The sequence below is a fragment of the Perna viridis genome, chromosome 3 (genome assembly GCF_037379345.1).
Source record: "Perna viridis isolate PV_CMFRI_1.1 ecotype Kerala chromosome 3, ASM3737934v1, whole genome shotgun sequence".
NCBI classification, from domain to species: Eukaryota; Metazoa; Mollusca; class Bivalvia; order Mytilida; family Mytilidae; genus Perna; species Perna viridis.
This window is the reverse complement of record NC_142447.1, coordinates 19918307-19933119: the sequence shown is the minus strand read 5'-3', so window position 1 is coordinate 19933119 and position 14813 is coordinate 19918307. Positions and strand designations below refer to the sequence as shown.

General features: G+C 35.6%; 1 protein-coding gene across 26 annotated transcripts in view; it reads right to left on the bottom strand.

Annotated features, from left to right (window-relative positions):
- Window positions 1–14813, bottom strand: part of LOC148621360 (uncharacterized) — a 99188-nt gene that overhangs the window by 21425 nt on the left and 62950 nt on the right. For 6 of the 26 annotated variants that reach the window (XM_088575579.1, XM_088575580.1, XM_088575581.1 and 3 more), the window contains exons 7-13: window positions 14349–14393; window positions 13650–13697; window positions 11559–11603; window positions 10857–10904; window positions 8756–8800; window positions 8048–8095; window positions 5229–5273 (exon numbers count right to left, since the gene is read on the bottom strand). In XM_088575579.1, coding sequence (XP_088431705.1) covers window positions 5229–5273; window positions 8048–8095; window positions 8756–8800; window positions 10857–10904; window positions 11559–11603; window positions 13650–13697; window positions 14349–14393 — 324 coding nt within the window. Of the gene's footprint in view, window positions 1–82; window positions 101–5228; window positions 5274–8047; window positions 8096–8755; window positions 8801–10856; window positions 10905–11558; window positions 11604–13649; window positions 13698–14348; window positions 14394–14813 lie in introns of all 26 variants that reach the window. The other 20 variants (XM_088575584.1, XM_088575591.1, XM_088575590.1 and 17 more) reach the window with 17 other exon arrangements.

The following is a 14813-nucleotide window of genomic DNA, read 5'->3' as shown; positions in this document are numbered from 1 at the left end:
ATATTTAGACCAAATATTTGGTACAACTTGTTTATTCTTTTTTAAATAACACCATTTATGTAAGAATTTATTTTAAACTTACTTATTTTGGCATTACGTTCTGAAACATAAATATTAAATTCAAACTCAATCATAGTGTAAAATTTAAAAAATGCGTCTAAAAATGTTTACTTCCGATATCTATTTTTTTTATAGAAATATTCTGGTTTTGACTAATGATTACAGACAATGAGTTAGAATGATATTATAATTATATAACTTCTTCTTTCTTGACTGCTTATTTAACTAACTTTGGTAGGTGGCAATTTAATGCTGCCTACTCGTTTTGCAATATACCGGAAACAATTAATAATAACTGAAGCAAGGATTAATTGTGTGATAAAACTTGGTTTAATCGACCGATTCAGTCAGAAATGCCGGTACTGAAGAGTAATCAAGGAAATCAGAAGTCTAGTGGAAATCAAAAGGATGTAAACTAGGGACAAAGAAGAGACATGGAAACAGACATACACAACGAAGAATATACAATAACCAAAAGAACCAAAATAATACGTACGCAGTGAATGAGCAACACGGACTCTACTACATTCAAAACTTAGAGCATGGACCAAGTGCACGGGTAGGGTCTGCGCCCTCTGCCACAGCTTACCGTAACTTTTTGTTAATATTTTTGTTTCGATATTTGTAATCTTCAAGGGCGTAGAAAAAGATCAATCAATCACAATGAACGAAATGACGTATGCTTATTACATTGAAACTTTATGAACATCATTGTTTATGTTCTTGTGTTTGAAACTTTAACATGACTTACAAGATGAATGTGTTAACTACTTACTTCCTGTCTTAAATATTGAAGGTGATTTGATTTTTTTTCGTTAGTATATCGGATCGTCCATAACCTCGCATTATTGTTTACCTTTCCACTGATGTTATATGTTAAATCAATTTTCATAGGTGCTTCGTACATGCGCCCGGAGAGGTAACCAACCGGAATAGGTTGGCCGATACCCGATAAATATGAATGAGTCAGGTGAGGGGTTCTAGGGAGCATTGGTGGACTCAATGTATACGTGACTATGAATTGCAAGGGTTATAGTGCAAGAAGAAGACGAATAAAAACAACAACACTGGAGCAATGAAACAGTTCACATATGTGTAAAATTAACAACATGAATATATCATACCAGACTATGAATCTGACATTTTTCGCTTTTTTGGATACATTAGGACCACCCAAAAAGTATTATTTGTGATAATACTAAATAGAAAATACTAAATAACTCAATTTTTATTGAAGCATAAATACTCTAGGGGTTTGTCATGGATAACTATGCGTATTAAAGGGATATTTCAATGGGGTAATGTTTTTCATTTTACCCCAAAAGTGTTGGCAACTTGCACTTGCAACTTTATTGGTACCTTTGTAAAACTTAGACAATGGACAGCATAATGATACCGATATATTTATTAATTTACTTTCTTTTGTAGAAAGGAGAAGTTCAAAGAATCAAAAAATGCAAACAATAAATTTTTGACATAACGAGGTATAAAAAGTAGCCAAAAATACAAAAAAAGCTTTAGTTTATGTGTGACGACAAAAAAAAAAAAAAAAAAAAAAAAAAAAAAAAACAACTCGTAAATGGGAGGTATAAGGGTACGTGAAAATCATATTTTGGTAGATGAGTGGGAGTGGGTGTACCACGTACTTGAATTATAAACCAACCGCATGCCATTTCAGGTTTATCCCGATATGAGCTAGACACTGCTTTTTACTATTGATTATTACTATTACATTTAAACTTTTACACTTCTTGCAAGTACCATATTTGCAATATTATTGAAGTTATTTTTTAGTATTAAATTCTTCAAATTACAATCCCAGTTTGAGTGGAAATCGTGTTAATTAATAATTGTTTACCTTATGTTGTTATCATATTTAGAATTTGTGTTATGTATTGAGATTTGTATGTTCTCTAAGGATAAACTTTGTACCCGTGTCATATGATATTTTGTCCCCCGCAAAATATTGACCCGAGGTTAAAATATTATATGATATTTAACTCCCTTAGAGGAAGTTTATTTATCACAGAAGGAGGGTTGAAATATCGCAACAGGGGGTTAATTTATCGTCCCAGGGGGATTAAAATATCGTAACAGGGTTATAATATCACAGCGGAGGGGGGGGAATTTATTGCAGCAAAGGGAGTGGGTTATATCGTAGTAGGGAGGGGGGTATTATCAGGGTAGGGGTCTAAACATCGCCTAGTGTGGTTAAAAATGCAGAAGCATGGGATTCAAATATAAAAAAAAATTAATTTATAGCAGCAGGGGGGATGAAATATCGCAGCAGGGAGTAAAGATATTATACGAGGGGGGAGATTAAAATATCACAACGAGGGTTAAAATATCGCAGTCGGTGGGATAAAATATCGCAGCAGGGGGAGATAAAAATTTGCAGCAAAGGTTAAAATATGCAACAAGGGGGTCAAGATATCGCAGCAGGGGGGTTAAATATCACAACAGGGATTAAAATATCGCAACAATGGGGTTAATTTATCTTAGCTGGGGAGGGATAAAAAGATCATATAAGGGGGGTAATTTATCACACAAAGGGTTTTACATATCGCATCCGGGGATGAAAGTGTGGCAGCAAGCGAATTAATCGTAGAAGTTGGGTTGAAATATCACTGCAGGGAGTAAAAAATCATAACTGGGGTTTAAATATCACAGCAGGGAGGTAAATTATCATACAGGGGATTATTTTATCGCACCAAGAGGTTGCAATATCGCAGCAGGGAGATAATTTATTGCAGCAGAGAGTTAAAATATCGCAAAAGGTGGATTTGAATACCGCAGTAGGTGGGTAAGAATATTGCAGCAGGTGGGTTTTAAAATGCAGCAGGGGTTATATTCATAACACAACAGAGTGGTTAACTTATCGCAGCATGGGATAAAAATATCACTGCAGGGGGTGAAAATATCATAGCCGGGGGATTAAGATATTGCAGCAAGTAGTTAAAATATCTTAACTGGGAATTATTTTATCATAGCAGGGGGTTAGCATATAGCAGCAGGATGTTGAAATATAAAAACAGGGGGTTAACTTGTCGCAGCAGATAAAATAACATAACATAACAGAGTGATAAAATATCGCAGCTGTTTGGTTTAAATATCGCACCACGCACCAAGGGGGTTGCAACATCAGAGCAGAGGCGGGGGTCAATTTAACGCTTTAACGCAGCAGAGGTTGTATTATCACAGAAGGTGGGTTGTATAAGTCAGGAAGAGGTTAGAATATCATAACGGGGTGGGGGGGTGTTAAAGTATCAGAGCAGGGGATTAATTTATCGCAGCAGGGGGTTCAAATATCATATTCGGGAGTTCGTTTAACGCAAAAGGGGGTTCAAAATTTGCAGCCAGGGGATAAATATATTGCAGCAAAGCTAAAATATCATAACAAGGGTTACTATATCACAACAGGAAAATTCAAATATCATAACCGGGGGTTGAAATATTGCAGCTAGTGGGTAAAGATATCGCAGCAGTGGGTTCTAATGTCATACTTGGGTGTTAATTTATGGCAACAAGGGTTTAACAATTTGCAGTAGGGAGTTTACATTTGCCACAAGGAGTAAGATACGGGGGGGGGGGGTGAAATATCACAGCAGGCCAGGGGTTTAAATTATCATATCATGGCTAATTGTCGCACCAAAGGGTTTTACAATATCGCTGCAGGGGATATGAATACCACAGTAAGTGGGTTTTAAATTCGAAGCACCAGGTGAACACATTATAACAGGGGGTACAAATATTACAACAGGGGGTAAAGATCTTACAACAGGGGGTTGAATTCTCATAGCAAGATTAATTTATCGTACCAATGTGGTACCAATTTCGCAGCAAGGGTTAACAATATCGCAGGAGGTGGGTTTTTAAACGCGGCAGGGGGTTAAAATATCATAACGGAGGTTAAAATTCCACAGCAAGGGGTTTAAATATCGCATCAGGGTGTTTAAAATATCACGGCAGGGGGTAATGATATCGCAGCTGAAGATTTGAATAAACGCTACTGGGGATTAAAATATCGCAACAAGGGGTTCAAATACCTTAACCATGGATTAATGTATTGCAAGAGGGAGGAGGGTTAAAATATCACAGCAGAGGGTTTAAAATGTCATATCGGGGGGGGGGGGGTAAATATAGCAGCAAATTGAAACCTTGTACAAATAAAAATAATCTATAAATTAACCCACCTGTTTTGATGCTTGAACCCCCTCGTTGTAATATTTTAACCCCTTGGTTTCATTAAACTTGCAGTTATAGGGTCAAATATCATACAGTGGTTGGGGTCAATACTTCGCTATGATATATAAACCCCGGGGTCAAAATATCGTATGACACCAGAACGTATTGTTCATTTACTTTCTGGCTCGAATCAAGGTCTTTCTATAATACATTTCGTCATGAACCTTGATTCAGTAAAAACCATACGTGGAAAAAAGTTAACTATCATATTCAAATTTACTACCTGCACTATATTTCAGTGTCATTTCCATATGTGTATCATCAGTAATATTTAAGAAAAATCCCAGAAATAAACATGCGATTAGAAATAACGGTTAAAAAGCGAGTTGAAGCATAAACAACTAAAATGCATAATTTTATTGGAGTAACAATAAATTTTATGCAATTTTAAGGATGCACTTCAAAAGCTATAGATGTATAATGGTTTCGAACGATCGAATAGCTCATATTACCTGGTGATATAACATTAAGTGTAATTGAAGGGCAGCGTATTTTCCTTATCCAAACAATCTTTTGAAACTATACTGGTGAATCAGTTTATAAACTGTATAATTGTATATGACGCTTACGGAAATTGTCCATCCTGGTTAAAGAGTTATTTAGGTTGCGGATTGTGTAAAATATAAGTGATCTCCAGTTGTTTGTTTGTTTTCTTGCTTGTTTGTTTGTTGTTTTTGTGTATTCGCTCTTACTAGATTTGCCAAGTTTCAAAACTTTTCATAACATAATTGATCATGAATATATCGAAACAAACAAGGACGATTCAAGATTCGGAAACCACTGTCATATCAAATTCCATTTAGGACTAACGACTGGTGTTAATACTTGAAACCAAAAATAAGTATACTATTTCACATGACAGATGAATATAGCATGATTTAAAGGAGAAAAAACAAATCAATATGAATATTATTTTTTTTTACCTTGCAGTAAAATCTTCGCTCGTTCTTCCTCTGTTCTTCCTCTCTCTATGAAATGAAAAAGTGCAAACATGGGATACATTAATTTATACCAGTTTCCACTTACGTCCTAAAGTACGTATTAGACATGTCTGTGTCAAAACCATGACTTCAGGTAAATCTACGTGAAATAAGTTTAAGAGATGTTACACAATTAACATGTCATCAGTTGTTCTCAAAGAATCGTACCTATACATTCTTTTTCATATTTAAAAAAATAATAGGGCTTTCAGGCGAGGTGTCCATTCAGACGTTTGGACCACATTACTCAAAAACAACAACAACAACACCAATAATAATAATAATAATAATAATAATAATAATAATAATAATAATAATAAATAAACAAATAAAACCCACAATTGTTATAACTAGTATTTGGTTACAGTGTTTTTACATAATTTAGTTGCATGTAATAAGGTTGACTCCATTTTGTCCCTAAGTCTCCATATCATTTTGCGTTGGTTAATTGCAATTATGCTTTTATTGGCAAACATTTTTTCAACAAAATATCAAAACTTCAACCGGATCTCTTAGGTGCAACAATTGAAAAACCTTAGACTTGGCTAGTTATGAAACCCGGTTTAACCCTCTAATTTCTTTCTAGTTGCTTGTAGTATAGCAAGTTTAGGCATATTGGCTAATTTTATTTTCCAGTTTATCAATGATTTTGCCACATCATGCACAATTCAATATCTTCCTTCCTAATTTATGAATGTAAGTTCGATAATTTCTTCGGTAGAGAGATCAAAAGAAGATACCACAGATTTATGGTTTTCCGCTATCCTTACTTTGAAGAGTGTTGTAGCAGTATATGTCTTATTACTGCTATTATTTTCCACTTTTTACGTCTACCTCTGATAATTGGATGTTATCCTTTTTGCATAAAAAAAGCATTGTTGTTTTGGGCTTTGTCTGCAGGTACGATAGCATATTTGTTATATATAGTAGATAATGCTTTTGCTTCATCGAGGTATCAGAAAACTGATGAAGCATTGACACTAATTGACCTACTGAAAATTTTTATACGTTTCAAAATGAAAGACCTCATATAAATAAGTTATTGTTTTCATTACCTAAACATTTTATTTCGCTTTGTGTTTATAATGAAGGCGACTTTTCAGTAATTGAAATTATTGGTGTTATGTTAAAATATTTTTCTTTAAATATATTTGTTTTCAAGCAAAATAGAAAAGATAAGATGTGATAAATCATTCATTTTTTCGATACGTATACATTCATATTTTCCATGGAAAATAATGCCAACATTGCCAAGAAATGTACAAACCTATATCAATGGTCATTTTAAAAGAATGCACAGACACAGAGCTAGAATAATTTATTAAAACTTTTTCGGACCGGTCTATTATGACATTCTAAGATTCACAGGAGGCCAGGGGTTTAAATTATCATATCATGGCTAATTGTCGCACCAAAGGGTTTTACAATATCGCTGCAGGGGATATGAATATCACAGTAGGTGGGTTTTAAATTCGAAGCACCAGGTGAACACATTATTACAGGGGGTACAAATATTGCAACAGGGGGTTGAATTCTCATAGCAAGATTAATTTATCGTACCAATGTGGTACCAATTTCGCAGCAAGGGTTTCCAATATCGCAGGAGGTGGGTTAGAATATAACAGCAGGTGGGTTTTTAAACGTGGCAGGGGGTTAAAATATCATAACGGAGGTTGAAATTCCACAGCAAGGGGTTTAAATATCGCATCAGGGTGTTTAAAATATCACGGCAGGGGGTAATGATATCGCAGCTGAAGGTTTTAATAAACGCTGCTGGGGATTAAAATATCGCAACAAGGGGTTCAAATACCTTAACAATGGATTAATGTATTGCAAGATGGAGGAGGGTTAAAATATCACAGCAGAGGGTTTAAAATGTCATATCGGGGCGGAAGGGGGGGGGGTAAATATAGCAGCAAAGTGAAACGTTGTACAAATAAAAATAATCTATATATTAACCCACCTGTTCTGACACTTTAACCCCCTCTTGTAATATTTTAACCCCTTTGTTTCATTACGCTTGCAGTTTTAGGGTCAAATATCATACAGTGGTTGGGGTCAATATTTCGCTATGATATATAATGTTTGTTTGTTTGTTGGGGTTTAACGTCCGAGCAGCAATATTTCAGCTATATCCAGACAATGAACATGAAATGGATGATAAAATGAACATGAGATGAAAAAAAAAAAAGGATGGATCACAAGGATAATAGAGTCGACAAATTTTAATTGCCACTGGAAAAAGGGGGTTGGGAAAGGTCAGGCAATTTAGCCTCCTGTGGCGGAGCGCAAAGGTTCCTTCTCCTATCGAATACCCCAGCAGGGTTCTTTAACGTGCGAGGAACGTGGCATCTTTCCCAACACGGTGCACCACTATGGTTTGCGGCCAGGTTTTCCGTATTATAGCCTGACAACCCCAGCATGTAACACGTCAGGGGTACCCCATTCCACCACCTGAGGCACACATCCCAGTTGCTCTGTGGGCAGAGCGCCTAGCCCCCGGCTAGGTTTCTGAGCACTATTTAGTCGCCTTTTACGACAAGCTTAGCGCTGCTGCAGGCCTATTCTTTTAACACCCGAACCTACACGGGGCGCTATTATATATAAACCCCGGGGTCAAAATATCGTATGACACCAGACCGTATTGTTCATTTACTTTCTGGCTCGAATCAAGGTCTTTCTACAATACATTTCGTCATGAACCTTGATTCAGTAAAAACCATACGTGGAAAAAAGTTAACTATCATATTCAAATTTACTGCCTGCACTATATTTCAGTGTTATTCCCATATGTGTATCATCAGTGATATCTAAGAAAAATCCCAGAAATAAACATGTGATTAGAAATAACGGTTAAAAAGCGAGTTGAAGCATAAACAACTAAAATGCATAATTTGATTGGAGTAACAATAGATTTTATGTAATTTTAAGGATGCACTTCAAAAGCTATAGATGTATAATGGCTTTGAGCGATCGAATAGCTCATATTACCTGGTGATATAACATTAAGTGTAATTGAAGGGCAGCGTATTTTCCTTATCCAAACAATCTTTTGAAACTATACTGGTGAATCAGTTTATAAACTGTATAATTGTATATGACGCTTACGAAATTGTCAAATTGTCCATCCTGGTTAAAGAGTTATTTAGGTTGTGGATTGTGTAAAATATAAGTGATCTCCAGTTGTTTGTTTGTTTGCTTGCTTGTTTGTTTGTTGTTGTTGTGTATTCGCTCTTACTAGATTTGCCGAGTTTCAAAACTTTTCATAACATAATTGATCACGAGTATATCGAAACAAACAAGGACGATTCAAGATTCGGAAACCACTGTCATATCAAATTCTATTTAGGACTAACGACTGGTGTTAATACTTGAAACCAAAAATAAGTATACTATTTCACATGACAGATGAATATAGCATGATTTAAAGGAAAAAAAAACAAATCAATATGAATATTAATTTTTCTTACCTTTCGGTAAAAGCATCTCTCGTTTTTCCTCTGTTCTTCCTCTCTCTATGAAATGAAAAAGTGCAAACATGGGATACATTAATTTATACCACTTTCCACTTACGTACTAAAGTACGTATTAGACATGTCTGTGTCAAAACCATGACTTCAGGTAAATCTACGTGAAATAAGTTTAAGAGATGTTACACAATTAACATGTCATCAGTTGTTCTCAAAGAATCGTACCTATACATTCTTTTTCATTTAAAAAAAAAATAATAGGGCTTTCAGGTGAGGTGTCCATTCAGACGTTTGGACCACATTACTCAAAAACAACAACAACAACAACAATAATAATAATAATAATAATAATAAATAAATAAATAAATAAATAAACAAATAAAACCCACAATTGTTATAACTAGTATTTGGTTACAGTGTTTTTACATAATTTAGTTGCATGTAATAAGGTTGACTCCATTTTGTCCCTAAGTCTCCATATCATTTTGCGTTGGTTAATTGCAATTATGGTTTTATTGGCAAACATTTTTTTCAACAAAATATCAAAACTTTAACCGGATCTCTTAGGTGCAACAATTGAAAGACCTCAACTGAAAAGTACAAACCTATATCAATGGTCATTTTAAAAGAATGCACAGACACAGAGCTAGAATAATTTATTTAAGCTTTTTCGGACCGGTCTGTTATGACATTCTAAGATTCACAGCAGGCCAGGGGTTTAAATTATCATATCATGGTTAATTGTCACACCAAAGGGTTTTACAATATCGCTGCAGGGGATATGAATATCACAGTAGGTGGGTTTTAAATTCGAAGCACCAGGTGAACACATTATAACAGGAGGTACAAATATTAAAACAGGGGGTTGAATTCTCATAGCAAGATTAATTTATCGTACCAATGTGGTACCAATTTCGCAGCAAGGGTTTACAATATCGCAGGAGGTGGGTTAGATTATAGCAGCAGGTGGATTTTTCAACGCGGCAGGGGGTTAAAATATAACGGAGGTTGAAATTCCACAGCAAGGGGTTTAAATATCGCATCAGGGTGTTTAAAATATCACGGCAGGGGGTAATGATATCGCAGCGGAAGGTTTGAATAAACGCTGCTGGGGATTAAAATATCGCAACAAGGGGTTCAAATACCTTAACAATGGATTAATGTATTGCAAGAGGGAGGAGGGTTAAAATATCACAGCAGAGGGTTTAAAATGTCATATCGGGGGGTGGGGTGGGGTGGGGGTGGGGGTGGGGGGTTAATATAGCAGCAAAGTGAAACGTTGTACAAATAAAAATAATCTATAAATTAACCCACCTGTTTTGATACTTTAACCCCCTCTTTGTAATATTTTTTTCATTAAACTTGCAGTTTTAGGGTCAAATATCATACAGTGGTTGGGGTCAATATTTCGCTATGATATATAATGTTTGTTTGTTTGTTGGGGTTTAACGTCCGAGCAGCAATATTTCAGCTATATTCAGACAATGAACATGAAATGGATGATAAAATGAACATGAAATGAAAAAAAAAAGGATGGGTCACAAGGATAATAGAGTCGACAAATTTTAATAGCCACTGGAAAAAGGGGGTTGGGTAAAGTCAGGCAATTTAGCTCCTGTGGCGGAGCGCAAAGGTTCCTTCTCCTATCGAATACCCCAGCAGGGTTCTTTAACGTGCGAGGAACGTGGCATCTTTCCCAACACGGTGCACCACTATGGTTTGCGGCCAGGTTTTCCGTATTATAGCCTGACAACCCCAGCATGTAACACGTCAGGGGTACCCCATTCCACCACCTGAGGCACACATCCCAGTTGCTCTGTGGGCAGAGCGCCTAGCTCCCGGCTAGGTTTCTGAGCACTATTTAGTCGCCTTTTACGACAAGCTTAGCGCTGCTGCAGGCCTATTCTTTTAACACCCGAACCTACACGGGGCGCTATTATATATAAACCCCGGGGTCAAAATATCGTATGACACCAGACCGTATTGTTCATTTACTTTCTGGCTCGAATCAAGGTCTTTCTATAATACATTTCGTCATGAACCTTGATTCAGTAAAAACTATACGTGGAAAAAAGTTAACTATCATATTCAAATTTACTGCCTGCACTATATTTCAGTGTTATTCCCATATGTGTATCATCAGTGATATCTAAGAAAAATCCCAGAAATAAACATGTGATTAGAAATAACGGTTAAAAAGCGAGTTGAAGCATAAACAACTAAAATGCATAATTTGATTGGAGTAACAATAGATTTTATGCAATTTTAAGGATGCACTTCAAAAGCTATAGATGTATAATGGCTTCGAGCGATCGAATAGCTCATATTACCTGGTGATATAACATTAAGTGTAATTGAAGGGCAGCGTATTTTCCTTATCCAAACAATCTTTTGAAACTATGCTGGTGAATCAGTTTATAAACTGTATAATTGTATATGACGCTTACGGAAATTGTCCATCCTGGTTAAAGAGTTATTTAGGTTGTGGATTGTGTAAAATATAAGTGATCTCCAGTTGTTTGTTTGTTTGTTTGCTTGTTTGTTTGTTGTTGTTGTGTATTCGCTCTTACTAGATTTGCCGAGTTTCAAAACTTTTCATAAGATAATTGATCATGAGTATATCGAAACAAACAAGGACAATTCAAGATTCGGAAACCACTGTCATATCAAATTCTATTTAGGACTAACGACTGGTGTTAATACTTGAAACCAAAAATAAGTATACTATTTCATATGACAGATGAATATAGCATGATTTAAAGGAAAAAAAAACCAAATCAATATGAATATTAATTTTTCTTACCTTTCGGTAAAAGCATCTCTCGTTCTTCCTCTGTTCTTCCTCTCTCTATGAAATGAAAAAGTGCAAACATGGGATACATTAATTTATACCAGTTTCCACTTACGTACTAAAGTACGTATTAGACATGTCTGTGTCAAAACCATGACTTCAGGTAAATCTACGTGAAATAAGTTTAAGAGATGTTACACAATTAACATGTCATCAGTTGTTCTCAAAGAATCGTACCTATACATTCTTTTTCATATTTAAAAAAAATAATAGGGCTTTCAGATGAGGTGTCCATTCAGACGTTTGGACCACATTACTCAAAAACAACAACAACAACAACAACAACAATAATAATAATAATAATAATAATAAATAAACAAATAAATAAACAAATAAAACCCACAATTGTTATAACTAGTATTTGGTTACAGTGTTTTTACATAATTTAGTTGCATGTAATAAGGTTGACTCCATTTTGTCCCTAAGTCTCCATATCATTTTGCGTTGGTTAATTGCAATTATGGTTTTATTGGCAAACATTTTTTCAACAAAATATCAAAACTTTAACCGGATCTCTTAGGTGCAACAATTGAAAGACCTCAACTGAAAAGTACAAACCTATATCAATGGTCATTTTAAAAGAATGCACAGACACAGAGCTAGAATAATTTATTTAAGCTTTTTCGGACCGGTCTGTTATGACATTCTAAGATTCACAGCAGGCCAGGGGTTTAAATTATCATATCATGGCTAATTGTCGCACCAAAGGGTTTTACAATATCGCTGCAGGGGATATGAATATCACAGTAGGTGGGTTTTAAATTCGAAGCACCAGGTGAACACATTATAACAGGAGGTACAAATATTAAAACAGGGGGTTGAATTCTCATAGCAAGATTAATTTATCGTACCAATGTGGTACCAATTTCGCAGCAAGGGTTTACAATATCGCAGGAGGTGGGTTAGATTATAGCAGCAGGTGGATTTTTAAACGCGGCAGGGGGTTAAAATATAACGGAGGTTGAAATTCCACAGCAAGGGGTTTAAATATCGCATCAGGGTGTTTAAAATATCACGGCAGGGGGTAATGATATCGCAGCTGAAGGTTTGAATAAACGCTGCTGGGGATTAAAATATCGCAACAAGGGGTTCAAATACCTTAACAATGGATTAATGTATTGCAAGAGGGAGGAGGGTTAAAATATCACAGCAGAGGGTTTTAAATGTCATATCGGGGGGGTGGGGGGTGGGGGGGGGTTAATATAGCAGCAAAGTGAAACGTTGTACAAATAAAAATAATCTATAAATTAACCCACCTGTTTTGATACTTTAACCCCCTCTTTGTAATATTTTTTTCATTAAACTTGCAGTTTTAGGGTCAAATATCATACAGTGGTTGGGGTCAATATTTCGCTATGATATATAATGTTTGTTTGTTTGTTGGGGTTTAACGTCCGAGCAGCAATATTTCAGCTATATTCAGACAATGAACATGAAATGGATGATAAAATGAACATGAAATGAAAAAAAAAAGGATGGGTCACAAGGATAATAGAGTCGACAAATGTTAATTGCCACTGGAAAAAGGGGGTTGGGTAAGGTCAGGCAATTTAGCTCCTGTGGCGGAGCGCAAAGGTTCCTTCTCCTATCGAATACCCCAGCAGGGTTCTTTAACGTGCGAGGAACGTGGCATCTTTCCCAACACGGTGCACCACTATGGTTTGCGGCCAGGTTTTCCGTATTATAGCCTGACAACCCCAGCATGTAACACGTCAGGGGTACCCCATTCCACCACCTGAGGCACACATCCCAGTTGCTCTGTGGGCAGAGCGCCTAGCCCCCGGCTAGGTTTCTGAGCACTATTTAGTCGCCTTTTACGACAAGCTTAGCGCTGCTGCAGGCCTATTCTTTTAACACCCGAACCTACACGGGGCGCTATTATATATAAACCCCGGGGTCAAAATATCGTATGACACCAGACCGTATTGTTCATTTACTTTCTGGCCCGAATTAAGGTTTTTCTATAATACATTTCGTCATGAACCTTGATTCAGTAAAAAACATTCGTGGAAAAAAGTTAACTATCATATTCAAATTTACTACCTGCACTATATTTCAGTGTCATTCCCATATGTGTATCATCAGTGATATCTAAGAAAAATCCCAGAAATAAACATGTGATTAGAAATAACTGTTAAAAAGCGATTTGAAGCATAAACAACTAAAATGCATAATTTGATTGGAGTAACAATAGATTGTATGCAATTTTAAGGATGCACTTCAAAAGCTATAGATGTATAATGGCTTCGAGCGATCGAATAGCTCATATTACCTGGTGATATAACATTAAGTGTAATTGAAGGGCAGCGTATTTTCCTTATCCAAACAATCGTTTGAAACTATACTGGTGAATCAGTTTATAAACTGTATAATTGTATATGACGCTTACGAAATTGTCCATCCTGGTTAAACAGTTATTTAGGTTGTGGATTGTGTAAAATATAAGTGATCTCCAGTTGTTTGTTTGTTTGCTTGCTTGTTTGTTTGTTGTTTTTGTGTATTCGCTCTTACTAGATTTGCCGAGTTTCAAAACTTTTCATAAAAAAATTGATCATGAGTATATCGAAACAAACAAGGACGATTCAAGATTCGGAAACCACTGTCATATCAAATTCTATTTAGGACTAACGACTGGTGTTAATACTTGAAACCAAAAATAAGTATACTATTTCACATGACAGATGAATATAGCATGATTTAAAGAAGAAAAAACAAATCAATATGAATATTAATTTTTCTTACCATTCGGTAAAAGCATCTCTCGTTTTTCATCTGTTCTTCTTCTTTCTATGAAATGAAAAAGTGCAAACATGGGATACATTCATTTATACCAGTTTCCACTTACGTACTAAAGTACGTAGAAGACATGTTTGTGTCAAAACCACGACTTCAGGTAAATCTACGTGAAATCAGTTTAAGAGATGTTACACAATTAACATGTCATCAGTTGTTCTCAAAGAATCGTACCTATACATTCTTTTTCATATTTAAAAAAAAATAATAGGGCTTTCAGGCGAAGTGTCCATTCAGACGTTTGGACCACATTACTCAAAAACAACAACAACAACAACAACAATAATAATAATAATAATAATAATAATAATAAAACCCACAATTGTTATAACTTGTATTTGGTTACAGTGGTTTACATAATTTAGTTGCATGTAATAAGGTTGACTCCATTTTGTCCCTAAGTCTCCATATCAT